This window comes from Hypanus sabinus, chromosome 5 (genome assembly GCF_030144855.1).
Source record: "Hypanus sabinus isolate sHypSab1 chromosome 5, sHypSab1.hap1, whole genome shotgun sequence".
Taxonomy (NCBI): domain Eukaryota; kingdom Metazoa; phylum Chordata; class Chondrichthyes; order Myliobatiformes; family Dasyatidae; genus Hypanus; species Hypanus sabinus.
The window spans coordinates 177,938,087-177,965,616 of NC_082710.1; the positions used below are offsets into that span (position 1 = coordinate 177,938,087).

Consider the following 27,530-nt stretch of genomic DNA (forward strand, 5'->3'; position numbering starts at 1 on the left):
CTAGACTGAAAGAAAGACTGTAGACGGGCTTCATCTAGACTGAAAGAAAGACTGTAGACGGGCTTCATCTAGACCGAAAGAAAGACTGGAGACGGGCTTCATCTAGACCGAAAGAAAGACTGCAGACGGGCTTCATCTAGACTGAAAGAAAGACTGCAGACGGGCTTCATCTAGACTGAAAGAAAGACTGTAGACGGGCTTCATCCAGACTGAAAGAAAGACTGTAGACGGGCTTCATCTAGACTGAAAGAAAGACTGTAGACGGGCTTCATCTAGACTGAAAGAAAGACTGTAGACAGGCTTCATCTAAACTGAAAGAAAGACTGCAGACGGGCTTCATCTAGACTGAAAGAAAGACTGTCGACAGGCTTCATCTAGACTGAAAGAAAGACTGTAGACGGGCTTCATCTAGACTGAAAGAAAGACTGTAGACAGGCTTCATCTAGACTGAAAGAAAGACTGTAGACGAGCTTCATCTAAACTGAAAGAAAGACTGTAGACAGGCTTCATCTAGACTGAAAGAAAGACTGTAGACAGGCTTCATCTAGACTGAAAGAAAGACTGTAGACGGGCTTCATCTAGACCGAAATAAAGACTGTAGACGGGCTTCATCTAGACCGAAAGAAAGACTGTAGACGGGCTTCATCTAGACTGAAAGAAAGATTGTAGACGGGCTTCATCTAGACTGAAAGAAAGACTGTAGACGGGCTTCATCTAGACCGAAAGAAAGACTGTAGACGGGCTTCATCTAGACTGAAAGAAAGACTGTAGACGGGCTTCATCTAGACTGAAAGAAAGACTGTAGACAGGCTTCATCTAAACTGAAAGAAAGACTGCAGACGGGCTTCATCTAGACTGAAAGAAAGACTGTAGACGGGCTTCATCCAGACTGAAAGAAAGACTGTAGACGGGCTTCATCTAGACTGAAAGAAAGACTGTAGACGGGCTTCATCCAGACTGAAAGAAAGACTGTAGACGGGCTTCATCTAGACTGAAAGAAAGACTGTAGACGGGCTTCATCTAGACTGAAAGAAAGACTGTAGACGGGCTTCATCTGGACCGAAAGAAAGACTGTAGACGGGCTTCATCTAGACTGAAAGAAAGACTGCAGACGGGCTTCATCTAGACTGAAAGAAACACTGTAGACGGGCTTCATCTAGACTGACTGAAAGACTGTAGACAGGCTTCATCTAAACTGAAAGAAAGACTGTCGACAGGCAGCATAGAACGGTGGAAGGAAGGGGGAGTAAGAGCTGTCAGCTGATCCGGATGAGGAAGGGGTGGAGTGTGGAAATGTTTCAGAAGCTGCGAGATGAGAGGTGACAGTGACAAAGATGATGGAGAGGAAAGCGAAGTAAAAAAGCAAGTTTATTTGTAATGCACTTTTCAAGCATAACACAAGTGTTTTACATAAAACAAGATATGAAATTCAAACATCAAATTTCAGACAATGTATGACAGAACAAAATCACACAGAAGTTAATATGATAAATAGAAGTTACAGTGTAGGAGATTCTAGTTAGAAGCTACAACAAAAAGAAAAGTTTTAAGCCTCAATTTAAAAGAGCTTAAAGTTGGGAAAGACTTCAGATTCTCAGAAGGTTATTCCAGATCTGTGAGCATAGTAACTAAAAGCTGCTTCACCATGTTTAGTTTTGACCCTGGGGATGGTAAACAGACCAGCCCCAGAAGACTTGAGAGCTCGGGAAGTTCGAGATTGAAGATGTATTTGGGCCCGAGACTATTCAGTATTTATAAACCAGCAGTGATATTTTAATTTAATCATCTGATGGACAGGAAGCCAGTGTAGCGACTTGAGTACTGGAGTGCTTTCTTGGTCTTAGTGGAGTCTCTAGCAGCAGTGCTCTGAATAAGCTGCAGCTGGCCCAGGGATCTTTAACAGAGATCTGTGAAAACACTATTACCATAGTCAAGCCCACTAAAAGTAAGTGCACGGGGGAGTTTTTCTAGATCTTGCTGAGACATAAACACTTCAGTGGAATGTGGAATAAAGGGAGGGAGGTGGGGAGGAGTGTGTGGGGTATGGGCAGTTGGGGAGGGTGGGGGAGCAAGGGGAAGAGATAGGGTGATGGGGGCTCATTGATCAAGAGGAGGGAGGAAGAGCAGAAACAAAATGCTGTAACTCTCAGCTGGAACAGGGAGAAGAATTTATTGTTAATGGAATGTGGCCATCAGTGGCAGGGTGGACATTTACTGCCCACCAGCTGCCCAAAGGAAAGTCGAAAGGAGATGCATCCTGCCCACTCACACACACACTGACCTACAACCCCTGGACAAGCCTCTGAACACAGTCTGTGGCCCTGGACTCACAGAATCACAGATATCAAGCCTCAGTCTCTAGACTCCCTGGCTTCAGTCTTCGACCTTGGGGCCTCGACTTCCAGCCTTGGACTTTGAGCTCTGGCTTCCAACTCTGGATTTCGCAAAACTTCTAGGTATCCAACTCAGCACTTGCTGATCACCGGACATGGACCTTGGGGTCTTGATCTCTGTACTCTTGCAGACCTCCAATCCCGGGGCTTGCCAGCCCCTCTGCACTACACACAATGTGCTGGAGGAGCTCAGCAGGTCAGCAGCATCTATGGATGAGAGTTAAACAGTCGGCATTTTGGGTCAAAACCCTTCATCAGCACTGAATAGCGAGGGTGTAGGACTAGAGAAGCTGGAGGCCGGGGACAAAGAAATACAAGGTGGCAGGTGGTAGGTGAAATCGGGAGGGGAGAGAGAGTGAAGGAAAGATCTGGGAAGTTGACTGGTGGAAGAGATAAAGGGCTGGAGGATCTGCTAGGAAAGGTCAGAACGCCTTCGAAGAAAATGAAAGGGGAGGAGCACCAGAGAGAGGTGATGGGCAGGTAAGAACAGAGGTAGGAGAGGAAAATAAGAATGGGTGAAGCAGCGGATGGGAGAGGGGCATTATCAGAAGTTCAATAAATCAATGTTCATGCCATCGGGTTGAAGGCTACCCAGATGAAATATCAGGTGTTGCTCCTCCAACCTGAGTGTGGCCTCTTCGTGGCAGAAGAGGGGGTCATGGACTGACATTTTGGAATGTGAATGGGAAGTAGCATTGAAATGGGTGGCTGCTGGGAATTGCTGCTCTTCGTGGCAGATGGAACAACATTTCTCCACAGAGCCGTCTTCCAATCTCTGATGGGTCTCACTGACTTACAGGAGGCCACACTGGGAGCACTGAATAATGTATATGACGACATAGGTGAAGTGTTGCATCACCTGCAAGGACTGTCTGGGGCCCTGAATAAAAGTGAGGGAGGAGGTGTAGGGGCAGGTGTGACACTTGAGCTTGCAAGGATAAATGCCAAGAGGGAGATCACTGTAGAGGGACGATTGGACAATAGAGTCATGTAGGGAGCAATCTCTGCGAAAAGTTGAAATTTTGGGAGAGGGAAACATATGCTTGATGGTGGGATCCCATTGGAGCTGGCAGAATTCATGGAGAACTGTTTGCTACATGTGGAGGCTTGTGAGGTGGTTGGTGAGGACAGCAGGACAGATAGGCAGACAGACAGACTTTATTGATCCCGAGGGAAATTAGGTTTTGTTACAGCCGCACCAACCAATAATAGTGAAGAGATATAGCAATATAAAAACATAAGTAATTAAATAATAAGTTAATCATGCCAAGTGGAAGTAAGTCCAGGACCAACCTATTGGCTCAGGGTGTCTGAGACTCCAAGGGAGGAGTTGTAAAGTTTGATGGCCACAGGCAGGAATGACTTCCTATGACGCTCAGTGTTACATCTCGGTGGAATGAGTCTCTGGCTTAATGTACTCCTGTGCCTAACCAGTACATTATGGAGTGGATGGAGTCATTGTCCAAGATGGCATGCAACTTGGACAGCATCCTCTTTTTAGACACCACCGCCAGAGAGTCCAGTTCCAACCCTATAACATCACTGGCCTTACTAATAAGTTTGTTGATTCTGTTAATGTCTGCTACCCTCAGCCTGCTTCCCCAGCACACAACAGCAAACATGATAGCATTGGCCACCACAGCATCGTATGGCAGATGTTAAAGGACCTCAGTCTCCTCAGGAAATAGAGATGGCTCTGACCCTTCTTATAGACAGCCTCAGTGTTCTTTGACCAGTCCAGTTTATTGTTAATTCATATCCCCAGGTATTTGTAATCTTCCACCATGTCCACACTGACCCCTTGGATGGAAACAGGGGTCACCGGTGCCTTAGCCCTCCTCAGATCCACCACCAGCTCCTTAGTCTTTTTCACATTAAGCTGCAGATGATTCTGCTCGCACCATTTGACAAAGTTTCCCACCGTAGCCCTGTACTCGGCCTCATCTCCCTTGCTGATGCATCCAACTATGGCAGAGTCATCAGAAAACTTCTGAAGATGGCAAGACTCTGTGCAGTAGTTGAAGTCCGAGGTGTAGATGGTGAAGAGAAAGGGAGAATGGACAGTCCCCTGTGGAGCCCCAGTGCTGCTGACCACTCTGTCTGACACACAGTGTTGCAAGCGCACGTACTGGGGTCTGCCAGTCAGGTAGTCAATAATCCATGACACCAGGGAAGCATCCACCTGCATCACTGTCAGCTTCTCACCCAGCAGAGCAGGGCGGATGGTGCTGAACGCACTGGAGAAGTCAAAAAACATGACCCTCACAGTGCTCGCAGGCTTGTCCAGGTGGGCGTAGACATGGTTTAGCAGGTAGATGATGGCATCCTCAACATCCTCAACTGATAGGCCAACTGGAGGGGGGGTCATAGTGTGGCCTAACCATAGGCCAGAGCTGCTCTAGAACAAGTCTCTCCAGGGTCTTCATGACGTGGGAGGTCAATGCCACCGGTCTGTAGTCATTGGAGCCACTGGGGCGAGGCGTCTTCAGTACAGGACTGAGGCAGGACGTCTTCCACAGCACAGGAACCCTCTGAAGACTCCGGCTCAGGTTGAAGACATGGTGAAGTACTCCACATAGCTGGCGGGCACAGGCTTTGAGCACCCTGGGGCTGACACCATCTGGGCCTGCAGCCTTGCTTGGGTGGAGACATTTCAGCTGTCTTCTCACCTGTTCCGCTGCGAAGCACCGTGGTGGTTTCAGGTGGGGGAGGGGTGTAGTCACGAGAGCAGGGTGGGAAAGAGGAACATTACTCTTGGTATGATGGAGTGAGGGCAGATGTGCATGAAATGTAAGCAATGAAGGTGAGGACAGCATTGATTATGGAGGAAGGGGGAGCTCCTCTCTTTGAAGAAGGTGGACATCTCACTTGTTATGGAATGAAAAGCATCATCCTGAGAACAGATGCGATGGAGACGGAGGAACTGAGAAAAGAGAATGGCATTTTGACAAGTGACAGGGTGGGTAGAGGTATAGTCAAGACAGCTGTGAATGTCATAGGTATAACATTCAATCAGGATTGCAGGTCCAGTAAGTGATACAGAAAATGCACAGACTTTAAATCGGTATATTAATCATTTATTTACAAACAGTAAAAATTCAACCAAACTTCCCAAGTTACTGTCAAATCAAAGCTGAATATTCAACAAACATTCTTAGTTAAAAGTGCATGCAGAACATACCTTCCCACTGGGCATGTCTTAAACGAAGGAAAAAAAGAGCAAATCCCTTCCACCTGTTATCTTCTATACCCGGGTTATCTGAAAATGAACACCAGACATTTATCCAATTGGAAAAGCAGCTGCACCTTCTAACCTAACCAATCACAATGGAAATGGCATTCGACAATCAGAGTAAGACATGCCCTCACAGGACACTCCACCCCTCGAAAGCTGCGAATGTGACTTTCCAACACTCGTGAACATGTTATACAGAAATCACAAGAGTAAAATACCCAGTACTGTAAACCCAATGGTCACCTCCCAGTGTACCACAGCAGTCCACCAGCCTCCCTGTGCCCCAAAAGGCCACCAGCCCCACCCTGGAGTGTAATGGCTGCTGAGCTGATCCCTCACTTTACTCCACACACTGACTCTGAGATATGATCAACCAGGTGAGTGATGTTACCCGACCTGTCGGGAATGGGGGTGCAGCATTCCTGACCAATAATACAAGCGTCACCTTCCTTTGTGAGGAGGTAATCCATCAAAATTACTTCCCAACACAGTTTGGCCATACCTTGCTGAGAACAGCTATCATTTAAAGCATCCTACCTTTGTAATAGCATGGTCAAGGTGTTCATTCAGGGCACTGGGGTGGCATAAACATGGCCCCACATATCAACTGCACCACGCTATGGGACAAGTGGGTAGGCGTAGGAACTGCATATCCATTAGGTGCTATTTAGCTTCCAGCAAGTGCCCAGCTTCACAACACCATTTGGCATTGACACAGAATCCCAGGATACTGTTCTTGCTCACACTTGCCATTCATCTTACACCTTGTTCCTGTACTCAACATACCACCCACACCAACACTCTGTCAGGTGGGGAAATCACTAAAAGTCAGGACATTTCAATTATATAAATGGTACGTAGGGAAATACCAGCCTTTGAAGCATTTACTCCATCAGGGCCATTGAGACTCAAGTCCCTTAAGACTGTCACCATACTCTGGACTGAGGTTGGCTGGAATAGATTAACCCCTCCCAGTTCCCCCAGAACAGAATGCCAAAACCCAAGAGGCCAGATAATTTCCTCCAGCTGCCTTTCTTTGCCATCAAAGGAATTGATATCAGTGGTGTCCCTTCTGTGATGTGGTAAGGTCTTAATACAAATTCAGCAATCTGACCCATTTGTTCAATGTGAAAATTCGAACACCATCCACAGGGATGTACAACAGGATCTCCCACCACAAATTAGCGTCCACCATTTTGTCATTCTGCAATGCAGGGAGATATAAAGACACTTGCTCTTGATCAGTCACTGTTAGCTGTTTTGCCTCTGCCCCGGAAGTGCTGATGGGCTTCAGAAGAAGATCTCACTAACTCCAATGTGACAATGAGCATTTCCAACTGAGAAAGGAGTACTGTATGTGAGTACGGTGAGAACCAACTTTCTCTCCCACCCAATCGGGAAGTCCCTGCTTACTTTGTCGTTTGCCTCTCCCCCACCACCCTTTCCTTCCCAAACAACCCCATCCAATTTGGGAAGCTCTGCAGTATTGCAGATATCGTAACACTATAACAGTATCGGTGGCCCTGTTCAATTCCCACTGTCTGAAAGGAGTTTGTATATTCTTCTGAAGACTGTGTTGATTTCCTCCTACATTCCAAAGATGTATGCATTAGAGTTAGTATGTTGCAGGCTTAACTACGTTGGTGTCAGAAGTGTGGCTACACTTGTGGCTTCATCAGTCCAATCTTCAGACTGTGTTGATCATTAATTTCAGTGACCCATTATAGTTTTAGGTGTACATGTGACAAAACTAAGTTCATAAATGCTGTTTGGGGGAGGACATTAGCCTTGCTTACCCTCTCAGGACTGGACATCATTTCCAGTTCTTGGCAATGTTGTCATCTCCAGGTTTCCCTTGCTGAGCTGATTGTCCCAGCTGAGGAGCGATGGATGAAAGACAAAGTGGGCCAGTGATCATCTCTGTAGTACCTTGTAGTAAAAGGCTTCGAAAAGAAACCTGTTTAGCAGCTGGCTGTCAAAAAGTGAAGAGTAAATTTAGGTCAATTGGTTTCAAAGGAAGTCAATTTTATGAATGACAAAGCAATGGGATAGAATTACAGTAGTGTGTTACCAGACCAAACCCACATAAGGAGCTCTAATGCCAGGACCAACAGGCTCTGGGACAGTTTCTTCCACCAGACCATCAGACAGAGTAATTCATGCCGATACAATTGTATTTCCACCCAATTTCCCTCGGGATCAATAAATTCTATCTGTCTGTCTGTCTAATGATTAACAACTGGAACACCAATTATTCCATGAGACAGAAGGCAAGAGACAAATAGATCAGCACTCTGCGTGGGGGTGGGGAGATTGATTAGCTATATCTCTTACAAAAGAGAGTACAGGCGAACAAGGAAGCCCAGTTGAGAGCAAAAGCTATGAACAGAAACTCTGGCAGCTCGCTCCCCGGGCGGGAAATTACAAGCTACGGGAAGGTCTCCACAGCTGAATGATAGAGACTCGGCTCCAATTCTGGGTGCCGCACCTCAGGAAGACAGGATTTCCCAGCGGGGTCAAGAATTCGAATCAGAATCAGGTTTGTTATCACTGACGTATGTCATGAAATTTGTTGTGTTGTGGCAGCTGGACAGTGCAGTAAATAGTTTGACAGTATGTTACAATAAGAAAATAAATACATGGTACAAGGAATTGGACCACAGTGCCCTGTAATCGAATGTGTGGACAGCTGAGAGAATCATCACTCTCACTCTCATCCAGAACATGTATCAGAATCGGTGCATTGCCAGAGCCCGCAGTGTTGTCAAGGAGCCCTCCCACCCATCCATATTAGACCTCCTACCATCAGGCACGGTATAAGAATGCACCACAGTATAAGAAGAATGACTGTTAGGCTGAGTACGGCATCTTCACTCAGGTAATTAGACTTCTTACAGCCTGGGCCACCCAGCACACGTTATTTAAAACGGCTCCTGTAGCACTCAACTTGCGGCAACATAACATTCATTCCCTGAGACTGCAGCGCGTCTACTGGACAATCGCGGTACTGCAGGGGTTCCGCGGATCCCCAAAAGTAAAAGGATCGTGAATCAGGAAGTGCTGGGCGTTAACATGGCTTCGAAAGGCCAAGTCGAGAGTTTAACCGAGGAGGCAATTTGTTCCATCTGCCTGGATTTCTTCACTGATCCGGTGTCGCTGGGCACAACTTCTGCCGTTCCTGTATCAGAAGGTGTTGGGAAAGGGAGGAGAGAAACTCCTGTCCGGAATGTAGAGAGGAGTTTGCAGACCGCACCTTCAGGGCAAATTGGGCCTTAACAAGACTGGCTGAGAAAGCTCGAAAAGTGCACCTGAATCCGAGAGAGGAGGCAAATCAACTTCACTGCAAGGAACATCAGGAAGAACTGAAGCTGTTTTGTGAAACGGACAAGAAATTAATCTGTGTGATCTGTAGAGACGCGCGGGAACACAAGTACCACAAGTTCATGCCGGTTAACGAAGCAGTTGAAATCTATAAGGTAAAAACAAACAGATTTTGATCACCTGAATATTTAACTGCCACTTTATTTTTTAAGTTCCCGATATGACAATCAGCTGATCTGAATTGGCACTGTATCTTTATTTGCTAATTCATTTACTCTCTGATACCAGGATCGGGTGAAATCTTCCTTAGACTCTCTCACAGAAAAGAAATCAGACTTACAGGAAATGGAGCAACAACAGAAAGAGAAGATTTCAAGAGTTCGGGTGAGTCCTTCCGCTGCAGAATTTCTGATCTTGTATACATTTGTTGCTTTGAAGCACAATAGCAGATGTAGCTCCACTGACCTGACTTGCGGTGCTGTCTGCACGTTTGCAGGTTTCTCCCTGTGAACACTGCCGCTCAGTCACATCCTCGGTGCTCTAGCTGAAAACATTAATGATGCCAAATTAATCCGGTGAAGATGGATGGTATGTGAATCAGATTGCAGTTAACATATTGAGGGGGAATAGATTTAAGGGAAATGCGAGAGAAAAGAATCAATAAGATTTCTCTGATAACCAGCATATACTTTGATGGGCCAGAAAGTCATCTTCAATGTTATAAGGGAATACAATGCAGTAACTGCATTTATTAATACTCAACTTTCATTTGACAGGAACAGTCTCGCAGCCTTCAGACCCACATCACATCGCAGTTTGCTGAACTGCGCCAGATTCTCATTGAGAAAGAGCAGAGCATACTCCGAGATCTCAGGGAAGAAGAGGAGAGGATTCTAAATGCAATGGGAAAAAATCTTCGACGGATTCAAGAGAATTTAAATTCTATTCAGAAGAAATTCTCAAAGTTACAGGAACAGATGGATCAAAAAGACAGTGTAGTATTTCTCAAGGTGAGGGATTACATGTAAACTTGATTCAAAGAAAGTTCACAGGCACGAAATGAAGAGTGATATATTTGAAGTAAATGCAGCGTTTCCTGATAGTTAGAAGCCAATTTAACTTGAACGATGCTTTGACTGTTGCTGTCTCCAAAATGGCCTCCCACAATATGTGCACATCACTGGAAAGTCTGCATGGTAGCACTGCATAGTGATTATCATAATGCATTAGAACTAGAGTGCCAACGATCAGTGATCAGGTTTCAATTCCCGCTATCGGTAAGGAGTTCAGATTTTTTGCACTTGACAGCATGGGATTCCTCTGGGTGCTCCAGTTTCCTCCCACATTTTCCAAAGATCGTCAGGCTAGGGATAGCAAGTTGTGGGCATGCTGTGTTGGCTCTGCCCTCAGCACATATGAGGACTCTGTTAGTCATTGACGGAAAACAACACAGTTTTTCTGTATATTTTGATGTTTTGATATATGTGATAATTGTGGCAAACAGCAAATGTGTTTCATCTCTTACTTCAGTCTATGGGGAACAAGTTACTAAGATCTGAGCACTGAGCAGCAATTGTTTCTGTGATTCACCATGTAATATGCTCCCTGAAACTCACATTAAAATCCATTTACAGTCCCACATTCTAAGATTATCAGGAATGACCAGTGTCAAGGTCTCTGTTGGTCTGTGGGAACGAAGGCTGAATTGCATAAGGTAAACAGATGGCCTGTTTTCTCTTTCAGATATGTTCCACAAGGGATTCTATCCCATTCTACATCACATCAGGCAATTCAGCCCATGATCTTCTGTCACTTCCTACTCTGCACAAGCCTGTTCCTATCTGCTCACCACACCCATCAACAGTGTCCCAAATTTTATCTGTTCATTTTCCTTCCACATTACGTTGAATCTCTCCTGTCTGCTTTAGCCACACAGCAGCAGCTTTCTTCACTGGATTTCTTGTGGGATTTATCAAAGACCACCTTGCAAATTTTCTCCTCTCAACCAGCGGTACTTTCTCCAACCCCAACACCATCACTTCCATCTGCAATCTGATCATCAGTGACATTTTATCAGAGTCATTCATCTTCTATCTTTCCTGAAAATTTCTTCCACTGAGTTAAGATGCATTTTTCAGAAACATTCCTTGTATTCATTCTCTCTGTGTGTCTCTAGGAGTGTGAGCTAGATAGTTGGAAATGGGAATTTTTAGCAGCTGTGATAACTTGGCTGAAATTCCTGTTGTCAGGATGTGGAAGATTTCAATGAAGTCAAATATCTGCTTTATTTCTTTCAGGAGGAATCTTGTCGGAAGAAGAGGTACATCTGCTCTTAACAGAAATTATGCATGTTTTTGTTAAAAGATTCATGGATTGTTGATAATTTGTTTATAACCAACTGTTTAATAATTGCAGGATTATTGAAGAGAAAGAATTATTGTCAGTGGCAGATGGTGCACTGCCGGTTGAAAAATTTGATCAGCCCCTATTGTATACGGTGTGGAGAGAAATGTTTCATGTCACTAAGCTGAGTAAGTCTCATTTTTTAACCTTGTCTTTGAGAGAACTTTATGTACTCAAAGTTTGAATTTAGTAATGGACTGGTGGGTAATTTGAGTTTAATTTCAGCAAAAACCCCACTGTTGGGCAGCATCACTTTCATATCATCAGCTGCCGAGGTCAGATCCCTGAAAACAATCAACAGAATGGTACAATAACCCAGTACATGGGCTGTTCCATTAACTACTTCATCCTGAATCCATCTAGACTACAAAATATTGCATGAGATGCGGCTCAATTCTACTATGGCTGCTGAGGGATTAACATTCATTAAATTAAATGACAGACACAAAAAGATACCTTGTCAAAGACCTTGCTGAAGTTCAGGGTGGCAATATCTACAATCTCTTCTGATCAATTGCTACTGTTGCCTCTTCAATAAACCTAATGAAATATGTCATGCAATTTTCAACCCACAAAGGTACGCTGGCTATCTCTAATCACTCTTTATCTCTTCAAATGTTGGCAAAACTGTTTCTCAGAATCCATTCCAGTAACTTTCACACCACTGATGTTGGGCTCAGCAGCCTGGTGTTCCCTGGCTTGTCCTTCCAGTCCTTCTTACTGAAAAACACAACCTGAATCTTCAGTCTTTGGCGTCTCACCTGTGGCTAAATGCTAAATACTGTAATTATATCTGCCAGAGTCCCTGCAAGTCCTTCCTTAATCCTAATACTCTCAGATGCACCCCATCAGGCTTCAGGGATTTATCCATATTAATATGCTTAATAAGACCGTAAGACCAAAAGATATAGGAGCAGAAGTAGGCCATTTGGCCCATCCAGCCCTCCACCATTCAATCATGGGTTGATCCAGATCTTCCAGTCATCCGCATTCCCCTGCCTTCTCCCCATACCCTTCGACGCCCCAACTAATCAAGAACCTATCTAACTCTGCTTTAAATACACCAAATGACTTGGCATCCACAACTGCTCGTGGCAACAAATTCCACAGATTTACAACCCTCCAACTAAAGTAATTTCTCTGCATCTCTGTTCTAAATGGACATCCTTCAATACTGAAGTTGTGTCCTCTTCTCCTAGATTCCCATACTATGGGAAATAACTTTGTCATATGTACTCTGTTCAGGCATTTTAACATGCGGAATGTTTCTCTTTGATCCCCCCCCTCATTCTCCTGAGCTCCAGGGAATACAGCCCAAGAGCTGCCAGACGTTCCTCATACAGTAACCCTTTCATTCCTGTAAACATTCTTGTGAATCTTCTCTGAAATCTCTCCAATGTCAGTATATCCTTTCTAAAATAAGGAGCCCAAAACTGCAGACAGTACTGCAAGTGTGATCTCATGAGTACCTTATAGAGTCTAAACAACACAGCACTGCTCTTATAATCTGTACCGACATTGAAATGAATGCAAACATTGCATTTGCTTTCTTCACCACCGACTCACCCTGGAGGTTAACCTTTAGGGTATCTTGCACAAGGACTCCCAAGTCCCTTTGCATCTCTGCATTTTGAATTCTCTCCCCATCTAAATAATAGTCTGCCCATTTATTTCTTCCATCAAAGTGCATGATCACACACTTTCCAACATTGTATTTCATTTGCCACTTCTTTGCCCATTCCCCTAAACTATCTAAGTCTCTGTGCAGGCTCTCTGTTTCCTCAACACTATCCGCTCTTCCACCTATCTTTGTATCATCGGCAAATTTAGCCACAAATCCATTAATCCCATTGTCCACATCATTAACACACATCGCAAAAAGCAGTGGTCCCAACACCAACCCTTGTGGAACTCCACTGGTAACCGGCAGCTAGTCAGTATAGGATCCGTTTATTTCCACACTCTGATTTCTGCTGATCAGCCAATGATCCACCCATGCTAATAATTCCATGGGCTCTTATCTTGCTAAGCATCTTCATGTGCGGCACTTTGTCAAAAGCCTTCCGAAAATCCAAGTACACCACATCTACTGCATCTCCTTCGTCTACCTCAATTTCTTCAAAGCTTGTAATTTCCTCAAGGAATTGCAGTAGGTTTGTCAGGCAAGAGTTTCCTTTCAGGAAACCATGCTGGCTTTGGCTTATCTTGTCACGTGCCTCCAGGTACTCAGTAATCTCATCCCTAACAATCGATTCCAATGACTTCCCAACCACTGATGTTAGGCTAACAGGTCTATAGTTTCCTATCTGCTGCCTCCCACCCTTCTTAAATAGTGGAGTAACATATACAATTTTCCAGTCATCCAGTACAATGGCAGAATCTATTGGTTCTTGAAAGATCATTGTTAATGCCTCCACAATCTCTCCAGCTACTTCCTTCAGAATCCGAGGGTACATTCCATCAGCTCCAGAATATTTATCCATCCTCAGACCATTAGACTTCCTGAGCACCTTCTCAGTCGTAATTTGCTTCACTTCCCTGACACACTTGAATGTCCGGTATACTGCAGATGTCTTCCACTGTAAAGACTGATTAAAAATATGTATTCAGTTCCTCTGCCATCTCTGTATCTCTCATTACAATACCTCCAGTGTCATTTTCTATTGGTCCTATATTTACCCTCAACTCTCTTTTACCCTTTATATATTTAAAAAAGCTTTTGTGTTTTCTTTGAAATTAGTTGCCAGCTTCCTTTCATAATTCACCTTTTCCTTCCTAATGACTTTCTTAGTTTCCTTCTGCAAGTTTTTAAAAGATCCCCAATCCTCTATCTTCCCACTGGTTTTGGATTCATTGTATGCCCACTTTTTTGTTTTTACTTTGGCTCTGACTTCAGTTGTCAGGCACTGTAGTGTCCTTCTTCCCTTTGAAAATTTCTTCTTATTTGGAATATATCTGTCTTGTACTTCCCTCATTTGTCACAGAAACTCTGCTGTCCTTCCTGCTAGTGTCCCTTTCCAGTCAACTTTGGCCAGTTCCCCTCTCATGCCATTGTAATTACTTTTATTCCACTGAAATACCAACACACTGGAATTTAGTTTCTCCTTCTCACATTACAAAGTGAACTCGATCATATTATGATCACTGTTCCCTAAGAGTTCCCTAACCTTAAACTTCCTTATCACCTCCAGATCATTGCACAACACCCAATCCAGCACAGCCGATTACCTAGTGGGCTCAATAACAAGCTGTTCTAAAAAGCCATTCCTCAGACATTCTACAAGTTCTCTCTCTTGAGCTCCAGTACTGGCCTGGTTTTCCCAATCCACTTTCATGCTAAAACCCACAACAATTATCATGACAATGCCCTTCTGACATACCTTTTCTAGCTCCTGCTGTAATTTGTAATCCACATCCAGGCTGCTGTTTGGAGGCCTGTATACAACTGCCATTTGGGTCCTTTTACTCTTGTCATTTCTTAACTCTCCCGTAGAGATTCTACACCTTCCAATTCTATGTCATTTCTTTCTAATGATTTAATATTATTTCTTATACACAGGACGACATCACCCCCTATCTCTACTAACCTATCTTTCTGATACACCGTATCAGACATTCAGTTCCCATTGGCAGCCACCCTTTAGCCAATTTGTAGCTGAGTTTCAAGATCGTCCATTTTGTTTCTTATGCTGTGTGCATTCAAATATAACTCTTTCAGTCCAGTATAACTGCACCATGTCTTTATTGCCCTGTAAGTATCCCACTGGCTATGCTTATGCCTCATCTCCTGCCTGTCCTTTGTGTCATCTCACTAACTCCTCCATTTTGTGTTGTGATATGTGGCAGGATCTCACCCAGAGCCTCATCTGGACCCTTTTCAATGCCAGCACATTGTTACTTTTCAATGCCAACACATCCCTGCTTTTCAATGCCAACACATCCTTGCTTTTCAATGCCAACATATCCTTGCTTTTCAATGCCAGCACATCCTTGCTTTTCAATACCAGCACATCCTTGCTTTTCAATGCCAGCATATCCTTGCTTTTCAATGCCAGCACATCCTTGCTTTTCAATGCCAGCACATCCTTGCTTTTCAATGCCAGCATATCCCTGCTTTTCAATGCCAACACATCCTTGCTTTTCAATGCCAGCACATCCTTGCTTTTCAATGCCAGCATATCCTTGCTTTTCAATGCCAGCACATCCTTGCTTTTCAATGCCAGCATATCCTTGCTTTAACAAGAGGCTCAGTGCAGTTCACAATAGTCCACATGTGGTCTAACCAATGCCTTACAAAGCCTCAGCATTATACCATTGGTTTTATTTTCCAGTTCTCTCGAACGAAAACACTAACATTGCACTTGCCTTCCTCACTCAACCTGCAAGTTAACCTTTAGGGGATCCTGCACTAGGACTCCCAATTCTCTTTGCACCTCCAGTTTCTGAATTTTCTCCCCTTTTCAAAAATATTCTACATCTTTATATCCTCTACTAAAATGCATTAATATACACTTCCCAAAACTGAACTCCATCTGCCACCTCTTTGCCCATTCTCCTAATCCGCTGAGTTCCTTCTGCTAATTCCCTGCTTCCTCAACACCAATTGCCTTCCACCTATTTTTGTATTATCTGCAATCCTGGACACAAAGCCATCAATTCTGTCATCCAGATCACTGACATAGAATGTGAAAGGAAGTAGTTGCAACACTGACCCTTGGGGAAAACCATTAGTCACTGGCTGCCAACTCAAAAAGGTCCCCTTTACTCCCACTCTTTGCTAGTCGGCCATTCTTCCGCCATTGTTAGTGTCTTTCCTGTGATGCCATGGGTTCTTATCTTGTTTAGCAGCGGCACCTTCTGAGACGTATTCTGAAAATCCAAGTGAACAACCTTCCCCAAATCTCTTTTGTCTATCCTGTCTGTTATTTCATCAATAAATTCCAACAGATTTCTAAGACAAGTTTTACTATTCTGTATGCAAAGCTAAGGCTCTATAAGGCAAAGGTCAGACTGCACTTACTGGAGCAGCATTTCTCTATAATACCAAAATATTCTGAGAAACATTTGATACAAACTGCTCCTTTTATTGTTCCATTCTGTCCAGTCCATTCCTCATATGGATAATATCGTGCCAAGTATGGGCATAATGGTGACTAGCTGCAGCTGTACAGTGCATTGGTGAGAACACACCTCAGTGCTCCATCAATTTGACCTTCCGAACTTAAAAAAAAATGCCACTGGAAGGAGATTTATCAGCTCATTCCTGGAATGAGAGGGATGCTGAATGGTTAGGGTCTAGATGAGCTTGGAAGAATGAGGGCTAGACCTTATTTAAACATAACTGATCCTAAGGGACTTGACTTGACCAGGTAGAAGTTCAGATGTTTTCTCAAGTATGAGAGTCACGTCAAGAGCGCTTACAAGTTAGGGGTCATTTATTTATAAGTGAGGTGTGCGCAGATTTCTTTTCATGGCAGATGGTAGATCTGTGGAATTGTCAGCCCATGAGGGTGGTAGAGATAAGTTTATTGGAAATCTCTATGGTGGAGATAGAGAAATGCTTGAATGTTCAAGGATGTGAGCGCTTGGCAAACTGGCACAGAAGAGGATTTGATAACAGCAGAGATCAATTATGGCCATATTGAATGATAGGGCAGGTTTGAGGAGCCTGCTGACTAACTCCTGCTTCCTTATTGCGTCCTTATATTCTGTGCAATTCTCAAAATAATATACTTGGTACAGGGCAGAGAGGGAATGCTGCAGCAGAATCCTGGGAAGTTCAGACTGTTCAGTAGTGCAAGGCTTTCTGAATTGCTTAGGGCTGTGCTTTTCAGGCTCCCTCCACCTCCATCCCCAGGGACTCTCTAATTCTCTGCTTCTCCCCCCAGTCTCTGTCAGCCTGGATGTGGAAACGGCGCATCCGGCGCTCGAGGTGTCTGAGGATCGGAAGAGTGTGAGGTGGACTCGGACCCGGAGGGATCTCTCTGACACCGGGAAGAGGTTCACAAACTGGTTCTGTGTGCTGGCATCAGAGGGATTCACATCGGGGAGACATTACTGGGAGATGGAGGTGGCAGGGAATCAGCGCTGGATTCTGGGAGTCGCAACAGAGTCTGTGGAGAGGAAGGGAGGTATCACACTGAACCCAGAGACTGGATTCTGGACAGTCCGGCGAGTTTGTAACGAGTTTCATGTTCTGACCTCTCCTCCATATCGTCTCCCTGCTGGTCCCATCCCTGGGAGGGTGGGGATTTATCTCAGTTACGAATCCGGGACTGTTTCATTTTACAATGTGGAGACCAAGTCCCATCTCCACACTTTCACTGTGAATAAATTCACAGAGAAACTTTATCCTTTCTTCTGGGCTTGGGATGGAAGCCAGTGGCTGAGAATTTGCAGTTCCCCTCCTGTGCCATAAATGGGTGGGGTCCCAGGACCAGTGACAGGAGTACACCTGTGTGATTATAAATATGGAAAAGGTGAGATAAACACAAATAGATATTCAACCTGTTAACCCATTAGTTTTAATTTCATTGGTCAATGGAACAGCGATAATTTTTAAAATTTATAAACATTGAAATAATCGCGCTTCCCATGACTCCAACAACAGCGTGGACATTGGGTCCTGAGCTCCCAAGTTTCCCCTAAAATCCACTGTATTGACGTGGTAGTAACAGACAAAGCACTGGAGGAAAACAGCAGGTCGGGCAACACTCATCAAGAGATATGCATAGTTGATGTTTCTTGTCGAAACTTCATAGTAAATTGACCCTTCGTTAATATTAAGAACTATTGAGATGATAACTGGCTTCTCCATCCTCCCTATTTGTGCCTTTTACCCTGAGCATTGTAGATGAAGGGCCTGAAGCATTACTGCAGATTTGCACCATGCATCCCACAGTCTCTGTGCTCCACTGCAGTCAGGAAGGAGTTACAGAAGCATCACGACTGGACTGCCAGACTGGCTAACAGCTTCTTCCATCAGGCTGTGAGACAGTGAGTACACTGCCACCACCGAGGTCTCAGCATTAGGACAGCGAACAGTTTACTGTTTACCGGTGATGTGCACTACATACATATAAATTATATTTTAATTAAATAATTTATGGTAATATTTTCTTTTATGCACTGTGCATGATATTTCTTCTGCAAGTGTATCGTGGTCTGGAGGAAAGTTGTTTTGTTTGAAAACATAGAAAGCCTACAGCACAAAACAGGCCCTTTGGCCCACACAGCTGCACTGAACATGTACTTACTTTAGAAATTACCCAGGGTTACCCATAGCCCTCTATCTTTCTGAGCTCCATGTACCTATCCAAGAGTCTCTTAAAAGACCCTATTGCATCCGCCTCCACCAACATCGCTGGCAGCCCATTCCACGCACTCGCCAATCTCCGCATTTTAAAAAGAAAACAACTTACCTTGACATCTCCTCTGTACCTGCTTCAAAGCACCTTAAAACTTAAGCCTTGCGTGGGGTACCTTATCAAATGCCTTGCTGAAATTCAGATACATTACATCTACTGCTCTTCCTTCATCAATGTGTTTCGTCACATCCTCAAAAAATTCCATCAGGCTTACAAGGCGCGACCTGCCCTTGACAAAGCCATGCTGACAATTCCTAATCATATTATATATCTCCAAATGTTCTTAAATCTCAGGAACTTTTCCATCAACTTACCAACCAGTGAAATAAGACTCGCTGGGCTATCTCTACTCCCTTTCTTGAATAAAGGAACAACATCCGCAACTCTCCAATCCTCCGGAACCTCTCCCATCCCCATTGATGATGCAAAGATCATCGCCAGAGGCTCAGCAATCTCCTTCCTTGCCTCCCACAGTAGCCTGGGGTACATCTCTTTCAGTCACGGTGACTTATCCAATTTGATGCTTTCCAAAAGCTCCAGCACATCCTCTTTCTTAATATCTACATGCTCAAGTTTTTCAGTCCGCTGTAAGTCATCACTACAATCACCAAGATTCTTTTCCATAGTGAATACTAAATTAAAGTATTCATTAAGTACCTCTGCTATTTCCTCCAGTTCCATACACACTTCCCCACTGTCACACATGATAGGCCCTATTATTTCACGTCTTATCCTCTTGGTCTTCACATACTTGTAGAATGCCTTGGGGTTTTCCTTAATCCTGCCCATCAAAGCCTTCTCATGGCCCCTTCTGGCTCTCCTAATTTCCTCCTTATGCTCCTTCCTGTTAGCCTTATAATCTTCTAGATCTCTCGCATTACCTAGCTCTCTAAACCTTTTGTAAGCTTTTCTTTTCTTCTTGACTAGATTTATTACAGCCTTTGTACACCACAGTTCCTGTACCCTACCATAACTTCCCTGTCTCATTGGAATGTACCTATACAGAACTCCACACAAATATCCCCTGAACATTTGCAACATTTCTTCTGTACTTTTCCTTAAGAACATTTGTTCCCAATTTAAGCTTCCAATTTCCTGCCTGATAGCCTCATAATTCCCCTTACTCCAATTAAATGCTTTTCTAACTTATTTGTTCCTACCTCTCTCCAATGCTATTGTAAAAGAGATAGAATTATGATCACTATCTCCAAAATGCCCTCCCACTGAGAGATCTGACACCTGACCAGGGTCATTTCCCAATATCAGATCAAGTAGGCTTATCTACATATTGTGTTAGAAACCTTCCTGAACACACCTAACAAACTCCACCTAATCTAAACCCATTGCTCTAGGGAGATGCCAATCGATATTTGGGAAAGTTAAATCTCCCATCACGACAACTCTGTTATTATTACACCTTTCCAGGATCTGTTTCCCTATTTGTTCCTCGATATGCTTGTTACTATTGGGCGGCCTATTAAAAACTCCATAACGTTATTGACCCCTTCCTGTTCCAAATCTCCACCCACAGATACTCCGTAGACAATCCCTCCATGATGTCCACCTTTTCTGTAGCCGTGACACTATCTCTGATCAACAGTGCCATGCCCCCACCTCTTTTACCTCCCTCCCTGTCCTTTCTGAAACATCTGAAACCCAGCACTTGAAGTAACCATTCCTGCCCTTGAGCCATCCAAGTCTCTGTAATGGCCAGCACATCATAGCTCCAAGTACTGATCCCCCCTCTAAGCTCATCCACTTTGTTCACAATACTCCTTGCGTTAAAATGGATGCATCTCAAACCGTTGGTCTGAGTGTGTCCCTCCTCTATCACCTGCCTATCCTCCCTCTCGCACTGTCTCCAAGCTTTCTCTATTTGTGAGCTAACTGCCTCTTCCCCACTCTCTTCAGTTCAGTTCCCACCCCCCAACAGTTCTAGTCTAAACTCTCCCGAGTAGCCTTAGCAAATCTCCCCGCCAGGATATTTGTCCCCCTGGGATTCAAGTGCAACCCATTTTTTTTGTACAGGTCACACCTGCCCCAAAAGAGGTCCCAATGATCCAGATATCTGCATGCCCCCTGCTCCAATCTCTTAGCCACACATTTATCCTCCACCTCATTCTATTCCTAGACTTACTGTCACAAGGGATAGCCAGTAATCCCGAGATTACTACCTTTGTGCTTCTCAACTTCCTTCCTAACTCGCTGTAGTCTGTTTTCAGGACCTCCTCCCTTTTCCTACCTATGTCGTTGGTACCAATATGCACCATGACCTCTGGCTGTTCTCCCTCCCACTGCAGGGTATCGTGGACGCGATCTGAAACACCCCGGGCCTTGGCACCTGGAAGGCAAACTACCATCCAAGCTTCTTTCCTGCGTCCACAGAATTGCCAGTCTGACCCCGTAACTATAGCGGCTCCTATCACTACTGCCTGCGTCTTCCTTTCCCTACCCTTCTGAGCCACAGGGCCAGCCACTGTTGCTTCCCCTAGGTAGGCTGGTCTCCCCGCCCCCCCCCCCCAACAGTGCTCAAGCAGGAGTACTTATAACCATATAAACATATAACAATTACAGCATGGAAACAGGCCATCTTGGCCCTTCTAGTCCATGCTGAATGCATACTCTCACCTAGTCCCACCAACCTGCACTCAGCCCATAACCCTCCTTTATAGTCAAGGGGTACAGCCACAGGGGTACTCTCTAGTACCCCTTACCCCCTCCTGACTGTTACCCACTTGTCTTTCTCCCGTGGCCCTGGCGTGACTACCTGCCTATAACTCCTTTGTGTCACCTCATTGTTCTCCCTGACCAGACCAAGGTCATCTAGCTGCATGTCCAGTTCCCTATCACGGTCCCTTAGGAGCAGCAGCTGGACACACCAGGTGCAGATATGGCTGTCCAGGAGGGTGGGAGACTCCAGGACCTCCCACATCTGACAGCAAGCACAGAAAACCGGCCTCACACACATAGTGAATCTGCAGATGCTGGAAATAAATAAAAACACAAAATGCTGGCAGAACTCAGCAGGCCAGACAGCATCTATGGGAGGAGGTAGTGACGACGTCTCGGGCCGAAACCCTTCATCAGGAGTGAAGTAACATGGGATGGTCAAGGGGAGATAAGAAGTGGGGGGAGGGATAAAGTAGAGAGCTAGGAAGTGATAGGTTGGAGGGAAATGGGCTGGGGGGGAAGGTGGAGAATCATGGAAAATAAAAGAGAAAGAAAGGTAGGGCTGGGGGGAGATATATTGAGAAAAGAGAGAGAAAGAGAACCAGACTGAAATAATAGATAGAGATGGGGGTAAGGGGGGGGGGGGAAGGGGGATCAACGGAGGTCTGTGAGTTGGATGTTCCTGCCGGCAGGTAGGAGGCTACCTAGGTGGTAAATAAGATGGTTCCATCGACCTGCGCGCGGCCTCATCTTGACGGTAGAGGAGGCCGTCACATACCGCTCCTACTCTGACATGTCTGTCCATGGCCTCCTCTACCGCCTTATCTCCCGCCTTAACATCCAACTCACAGACCCCCGTTGATACCCCTGCCCCCTTACCCCCATCCCTATCTATTATTTCAATCTGGTTCTCTTTCTCTCTCTTGCCCCCCCCCCAATATATCTCCTTTCTTTCTCTTTTATTTTCCATAATTCTCCACCTTCCCCCAGCCCATTTCCCTCCAACCTATCACTTCCTAGCTCTCTACTTTATCCCTCCCCCCACTTCTTATCCCCCCCCCCCCCCCCCCCGACCATCCCATGTTACTTCACTCCTGATGAAGGGTTTCGGCCGGAAACGTCGTCACTACCTCCTCCCACAGATGCTGTCTGGCCTGCTGAGTTCTGCCAGCATTTTGTGTGTTTTACTCACACACATCTTTCTTTCCGCGATTAACACATGTAGACCTACCTCACCTCGTTACCTCGTTTGGTTCGATGTACTGCATGTATAGTCAGATGACAATAAGCTTGAAGCTGAACTTCATCTGCAATTACATTAAGAGGGGAGGTGACGGGTATAGTAAGGTGCAGGGAAGTGGTGAGTAAGAGCTGAACGGTGTTAGGCGATTTCAAGTGAGAGGATTGGCTGACGAGGGAGCGGAGGGATTGTAGAAATGATGTCAGAACTGGGAGGTGATAGGTGGAAATGACAAAGGACTGACGATGATGGAGTCTGACGGAAGAGGAAAGCACAGCATGGAATGGGGGGCGGGGAAGTGGATACCAGCGGGTGGCAGAGAAAAACAGAATAAGGAAAATTGAATTCGATATTCACGCTTGGACTCTGTTCCGGCAGAACCTAAGGTTCTGTACTAAATTGCAAGGAAATTGAGTCAGGATCCGAACGGTTTCTACCTGAAACATATTATTCGATTATGGACCAATTTTATCCCCAGAAAATTCTGAAAGCTGGCGGCAAGTTCACATCGATAACCTCTCACTGAATCAGCTGGATTGGTGAATCTGGTGGTAATCTGAGTTTTGAGTCCGACGTTATGCTGTTGTACAAGCATTTATGGCAGTTGTTAAGGTCCTTATTTCAAGAGAGTGAGATGGCCGGATCAGAATTACTGGAGGAAAGTCTCGGACCCGAAAATTCCACAATCTCTTTGTCTCGACTGATGCTGCTCCACATTCTGAGTTCTTCCAGTAGTTTAATATTCCCTCGAGAATTCAGAACTCCTCCAATCCAGCCGATGGCTGAGCAAATTCAATTCACTGAGTGCCGCTTTCAAATACGATGGGGATGGCGATCTGTGCAGTTTCACGACGCGGGATCCCCACCTGCCGCTGGCCATGGGTACTGCAGGAAGAGCAGAAAGAATGTCGGTCCATGGCATGAACATTGACTTCTCTAACTTCCGTTAATGCCGCTCCACCCCTTCTTACCCCATCCCTGATTTATCCCATCCCGATGGCTGAGCAAATTCAATTCACTGAGTGCCGCTTTCAAATACGATGGGGATGGCGATCTGTGCAGTTTCACGACGCGGGATCCCCACCTGCCGCTGGCCATGGGTACTGCAGGAAGAGCAGAAAGAATGTCGGTCCATGGCATGAACATTGACTTCTCTAACTTCCGTTAATGCCGCTCCACCCCTTCTTACCCCATCCCTGATTTATTTAATCCCCCCTTGTTTTTTCTCTGCCCATCACTCTGCCTGTTCTCCATCTCCCTCTGGTGCTCCCCTCCCCCTTTCTCCCAAGGCCTCCCGTCCCGTGATCCTTTCCCTTCTGCAGCTCTGTATCCCTTTTGTCAATCACCTTTCCAGCTCTTAGCTTCACCCCACCCCCTCCGGTCTTCTCCTATCATTTCGCATTTCCCAGTTCCTTTCCTACTTTCAAATCTCTTACTATCTTTGCTTTCAGTTAGTCCTGACGAAGGGTTTCGGCCCGAAACGTCGACAGTGCTTCTCCATGTGGATGCTGCCTGTCCTGCTGTGTTCCACCAGCGTTTTGTGTGCGTTGCTTTCGGTCCATGGCCTCCTTTTTTTTTACCACGATGATGCCACTGTCAGTGGAGGATCCACATTTCATATTTCGTTTAGCTAGCGTCCAACCCGATGGCATGAAAATTGATTTCTCCTTCCAGTGATTTTTTTATTCCCTCCCCCTTCCCTCTTCTTTTCTCCGTCCTGGTCTCTTACTACTCCCTATCAGCCAATCACCTTCCCTAGTGCCCCTCCTTTTCTTTCTCTCTTTGCATATCAGATTCCTTCCTCTCCAGCTCTTTACCTTTCCCACCCACATAGCTTCACATGTCACCTTCTAGCTAGTCCTCCTTACCCTACCCCCCCCCCACATTTTTATTCTGACGTCTTTCCCCTTCCTTTCCAGTAGACTGTTTATTCATCTCCATAGATGCTGCCTGACCTGCTCATTTTGTATGCATTACTCTGGATTTCCTGCATCTGGAAAATCTCTAGTATAACAGAAAATACGCCAGAGATTGGGACAGGAGGAGTAATTTATTGTTTATGGAACCTTGGTATCGGCCACAGACTTCACTTCAGAAGCTGGAAACGGGAGACTTCAGCTGGTGCAGTCCATGTGCGGCTGGGCAGCGAGATTTGGACTCCACAACCAAAAAGAAACAGCGGATATGTTTCCAGCCAGGAAGAAAGAGCAGAGAGAATTAGCAGATTCTGATGCTAGATTCCTCGACCACCTGGAAGAAGCGGTGGTGACTGGAGCACAATTCGGGATTCAGAAGGAAAAGGCGAGCAAACTGTTAGGTCGATGGGGATTTTCAAGCTGACTAGATGCAGAACGGGGTAGTAAATTGCATTAATAATCTTGTTTTTTTTTTGTTTTAATAAAATACTAGCCGTGGTAAACACTTTAGATTTATTGTTAGAGATTTAAATTAGAAGGGTGATCAAATGTCCAAACAACGTTTTAAAATTTATGGGATGATCACTGTGAAAAGATTTGACTTTGTGCCTGTGGCTTGTTAATCAGGCAATTGGACTGCTCGATCGACATCTAAATCGATGCCCACCAGCGCACCTTGATTTAATGCTGCTGCCTCAATTTAACGAGCTCCTAATGGATTCCGGTTCTTCAGTTTACAGCCAGGTTGAATCCCACGATTTGAACCCCAGCAGTTCAGGCAGAACCGAGCGGACGGATCAAATCCAGATCCCTGGAGCTAAGAGGCAGCAGGTATAATAACTGTCACAGTCTCCGAGCCAGAACCAAGTTTGTGTTTGGGACAGTACAGTGAATTTATCGATTACATAAGATGTACAATACCTGGATCAATTATCATTGTGTTTTCTTTCCCCAGAAATGTCCCGTTAATCACAAACAATAGACAATAGACAATAGGTGCAGAAGTAGACCATTCGGCCCCTCGAGTCTGCGCCGCCATTCTGAGATCATGGCTGATCATTCACTATCAATACCCAGTCCCTGCCTTGTCCCCATATCCCTTGATTCCCCTATCCATCAGATATCTATCTAGCTCCTTCTTGAAAGCATCCAGAGAATTGGCCTCCACCGTCTTCCGAGGTAGTGCATTCCACACCTGCACAACTCTCTAGGAGAAGAAGCTTTTCCTCAACTCTGTTTTAAATAACTGACCTCTTATTCTCAATCCATGCCCTCTGGTACTGGACTCTCCCAACATCTGGAACATATTTCCTGCCTCAATCCTATCAAATCCTTTAATTATCTTAAACGTTTCAATCAGACCCCCTCTCAATCTCCTCAATTCCAGCGTGTACAAGCCCAATCTCTCCAATCTCTCTGCGTAAGACAGCCCTGCCATCCCTGGAATCAACCTAGTGAATCTACGCTGCACTTCCTCAACTGCCAGAATGTCCTTCCTTAAACCTGGAGACCAAACTGTACACAATATTCCAGGTGTGGTCTCACCAGGGCCCTGTACAAATGCAAAAGGACATCCTTGCTCTTGTATTCAATTCCCCTTGTAACAAAGGCCAACATTCCATTTGCCCTCTTCACGCCTGTTGCACTTGCTCATTCACCTTCATTGACTGGTGAACTAGGACTCCTAGGTCTCTTTGCATTTCTCCCTTACCTAACTCTACACCGTTCAGACAATACTCTGCCCTCTTGTTCCTGCTTCCAAAGTGGATAACTTCACATTTATTCATATTGAATGACATCTGCCAAGTATTTGCCCACTCACCCAGCCTATCCAAGTCTCCCTGTATTCTCCTAACGTCCTCTTCGCATGTCACACTGCCACCCAGTTTAGTATCGTCAGCAAACTTGCTGATATAGTTTTCAATGCCCTCATCTAAATCATTGACATAAATCGTAAAGAGCTGTGGTCCCAATACAGAGCCCTGTGGTACCCCACTAGTCACCTCCAGCCAGTCCGAGAAACACCCATTCACTGCTACACTTTGCTTTCTATCTGCCAACCAGTTTTCTATCCATGTTGAAACCCTGCCCCCAATGCCATGAGCTCTGATTTTACTCACCAATCTCCTATGTGGCACCTTATCGAATGCCTTCTGAAAATCTAGGTATACAACATCCACTGGCTTACCCTCATCTAACATCCTTGTTACACCCTCAAAAAACTCCAACAGATTAGTCAAGCATGATTTGCCCTTGGTAAATCCATGCTGGCTCGGCCTAATCCTATTTCTGCCATCACGATGTGCCACTATTTCGTCCTTAATAATGGACTCAAGCATCTTCCCCACGACTGACGTTAGGCTAACAGGGCGATAGTTCTCCGTTTTCTCCTTCCCTCCATTCTTGAAAAGTGGGATAACATTAGCCACTCTCCAACCTTCAGGAACTGATCCTGAATCTAAGGAACATTGGAAAATGATCACCAATGCATCCGCAATTTCCTGAGCCACCTCTTTTAGAACCCTCGGATGCAGACCATCCGGGGATTTATTAGCCTTCAGTCCTACCAGTCTACTCATCACAGTTTCTTTCCTAATGTCAATCTGTCTCAATTCCTCTGATATCTTATGACCCTGGCACATCCATACATCTGGGAGATTGCTTGTGTCCTCCCTGGTGAAGACAGATCTAAAGTACGCATTAAATTCTGTTGCCATTTCCCTGTTTTCCATAACAATTTCTCCCAATTCATTCTTCAAGGGGCCAACATTGTTCTTAACTATATTCTTTCTCTTCACATAGCTAAAAAAGCTTTTGCTATCCCCTTTTATATTCCTGGCTAGACTGAGCTCATACCTTATTTTTTCTCTCCGTATTGCTTTTTTAGTTAAGATCTGCTGCTGCTCCTTAAAACGTTCCAAATTACTGCACAATGCGTATATTTGTAACCACCCGCAGTACCTGGTACCATTCCAGGCACAGCTT

General features: G+C 45.0%; 1 protein-coding gene across 2 annotated transcripts in view; it reads left to right on the top strand.

The window, feature by feature from the left end:
- The first annotated feature begins 8,791 nt into the window (after nucleotides 1–8,791).
- LOC132394671 (zinc-binding protein A33-like) overlaps nucleotides 8,792–27,530 on the top strand; it is a 103,171-nt gene continuing 84,432 nt past the window's right edge. The window contains exons 1-6 of one of the 2 annotated variants that reach the window (XM_059971041.1): nucleotides 8,792–9,104; nucleotides 9,238–9,333; nucleotides 9,726–9,959; nucleotides 11,199–11,269; nucleotides 11,365–11,480; nucleotides 17,241–18,448. In XM_059971041.1, coding sequence (XP_059827024.1) covers nucleotides 9,072–9,104; nucleotides 9,238–9,333; nucleotides 9,726–9,959; nucleotides 11,199–11,269; nucleotides 11,365–11,480; nucleotides 17,241–17,770 — 1,080 coding nt within the window. In that variant the 5' untranslated portion in view covers nucleotides 8,792–9,071 and the 3' untranslated portion in view covers nucleotides 17,771–18,448. Of the gene's footprint in view, nucleotides 9,105–9,237; nucleotides 9,334–9,725; nucleotides 9,960–11,198; nucleotides 11,270–11,364; nucleotides 11,481–17,240; nucleotides 18,449–27,530 lie in introns of those variants that run through there. The other variant, XM_059971039.1, reaches the window with a different exon arrangement.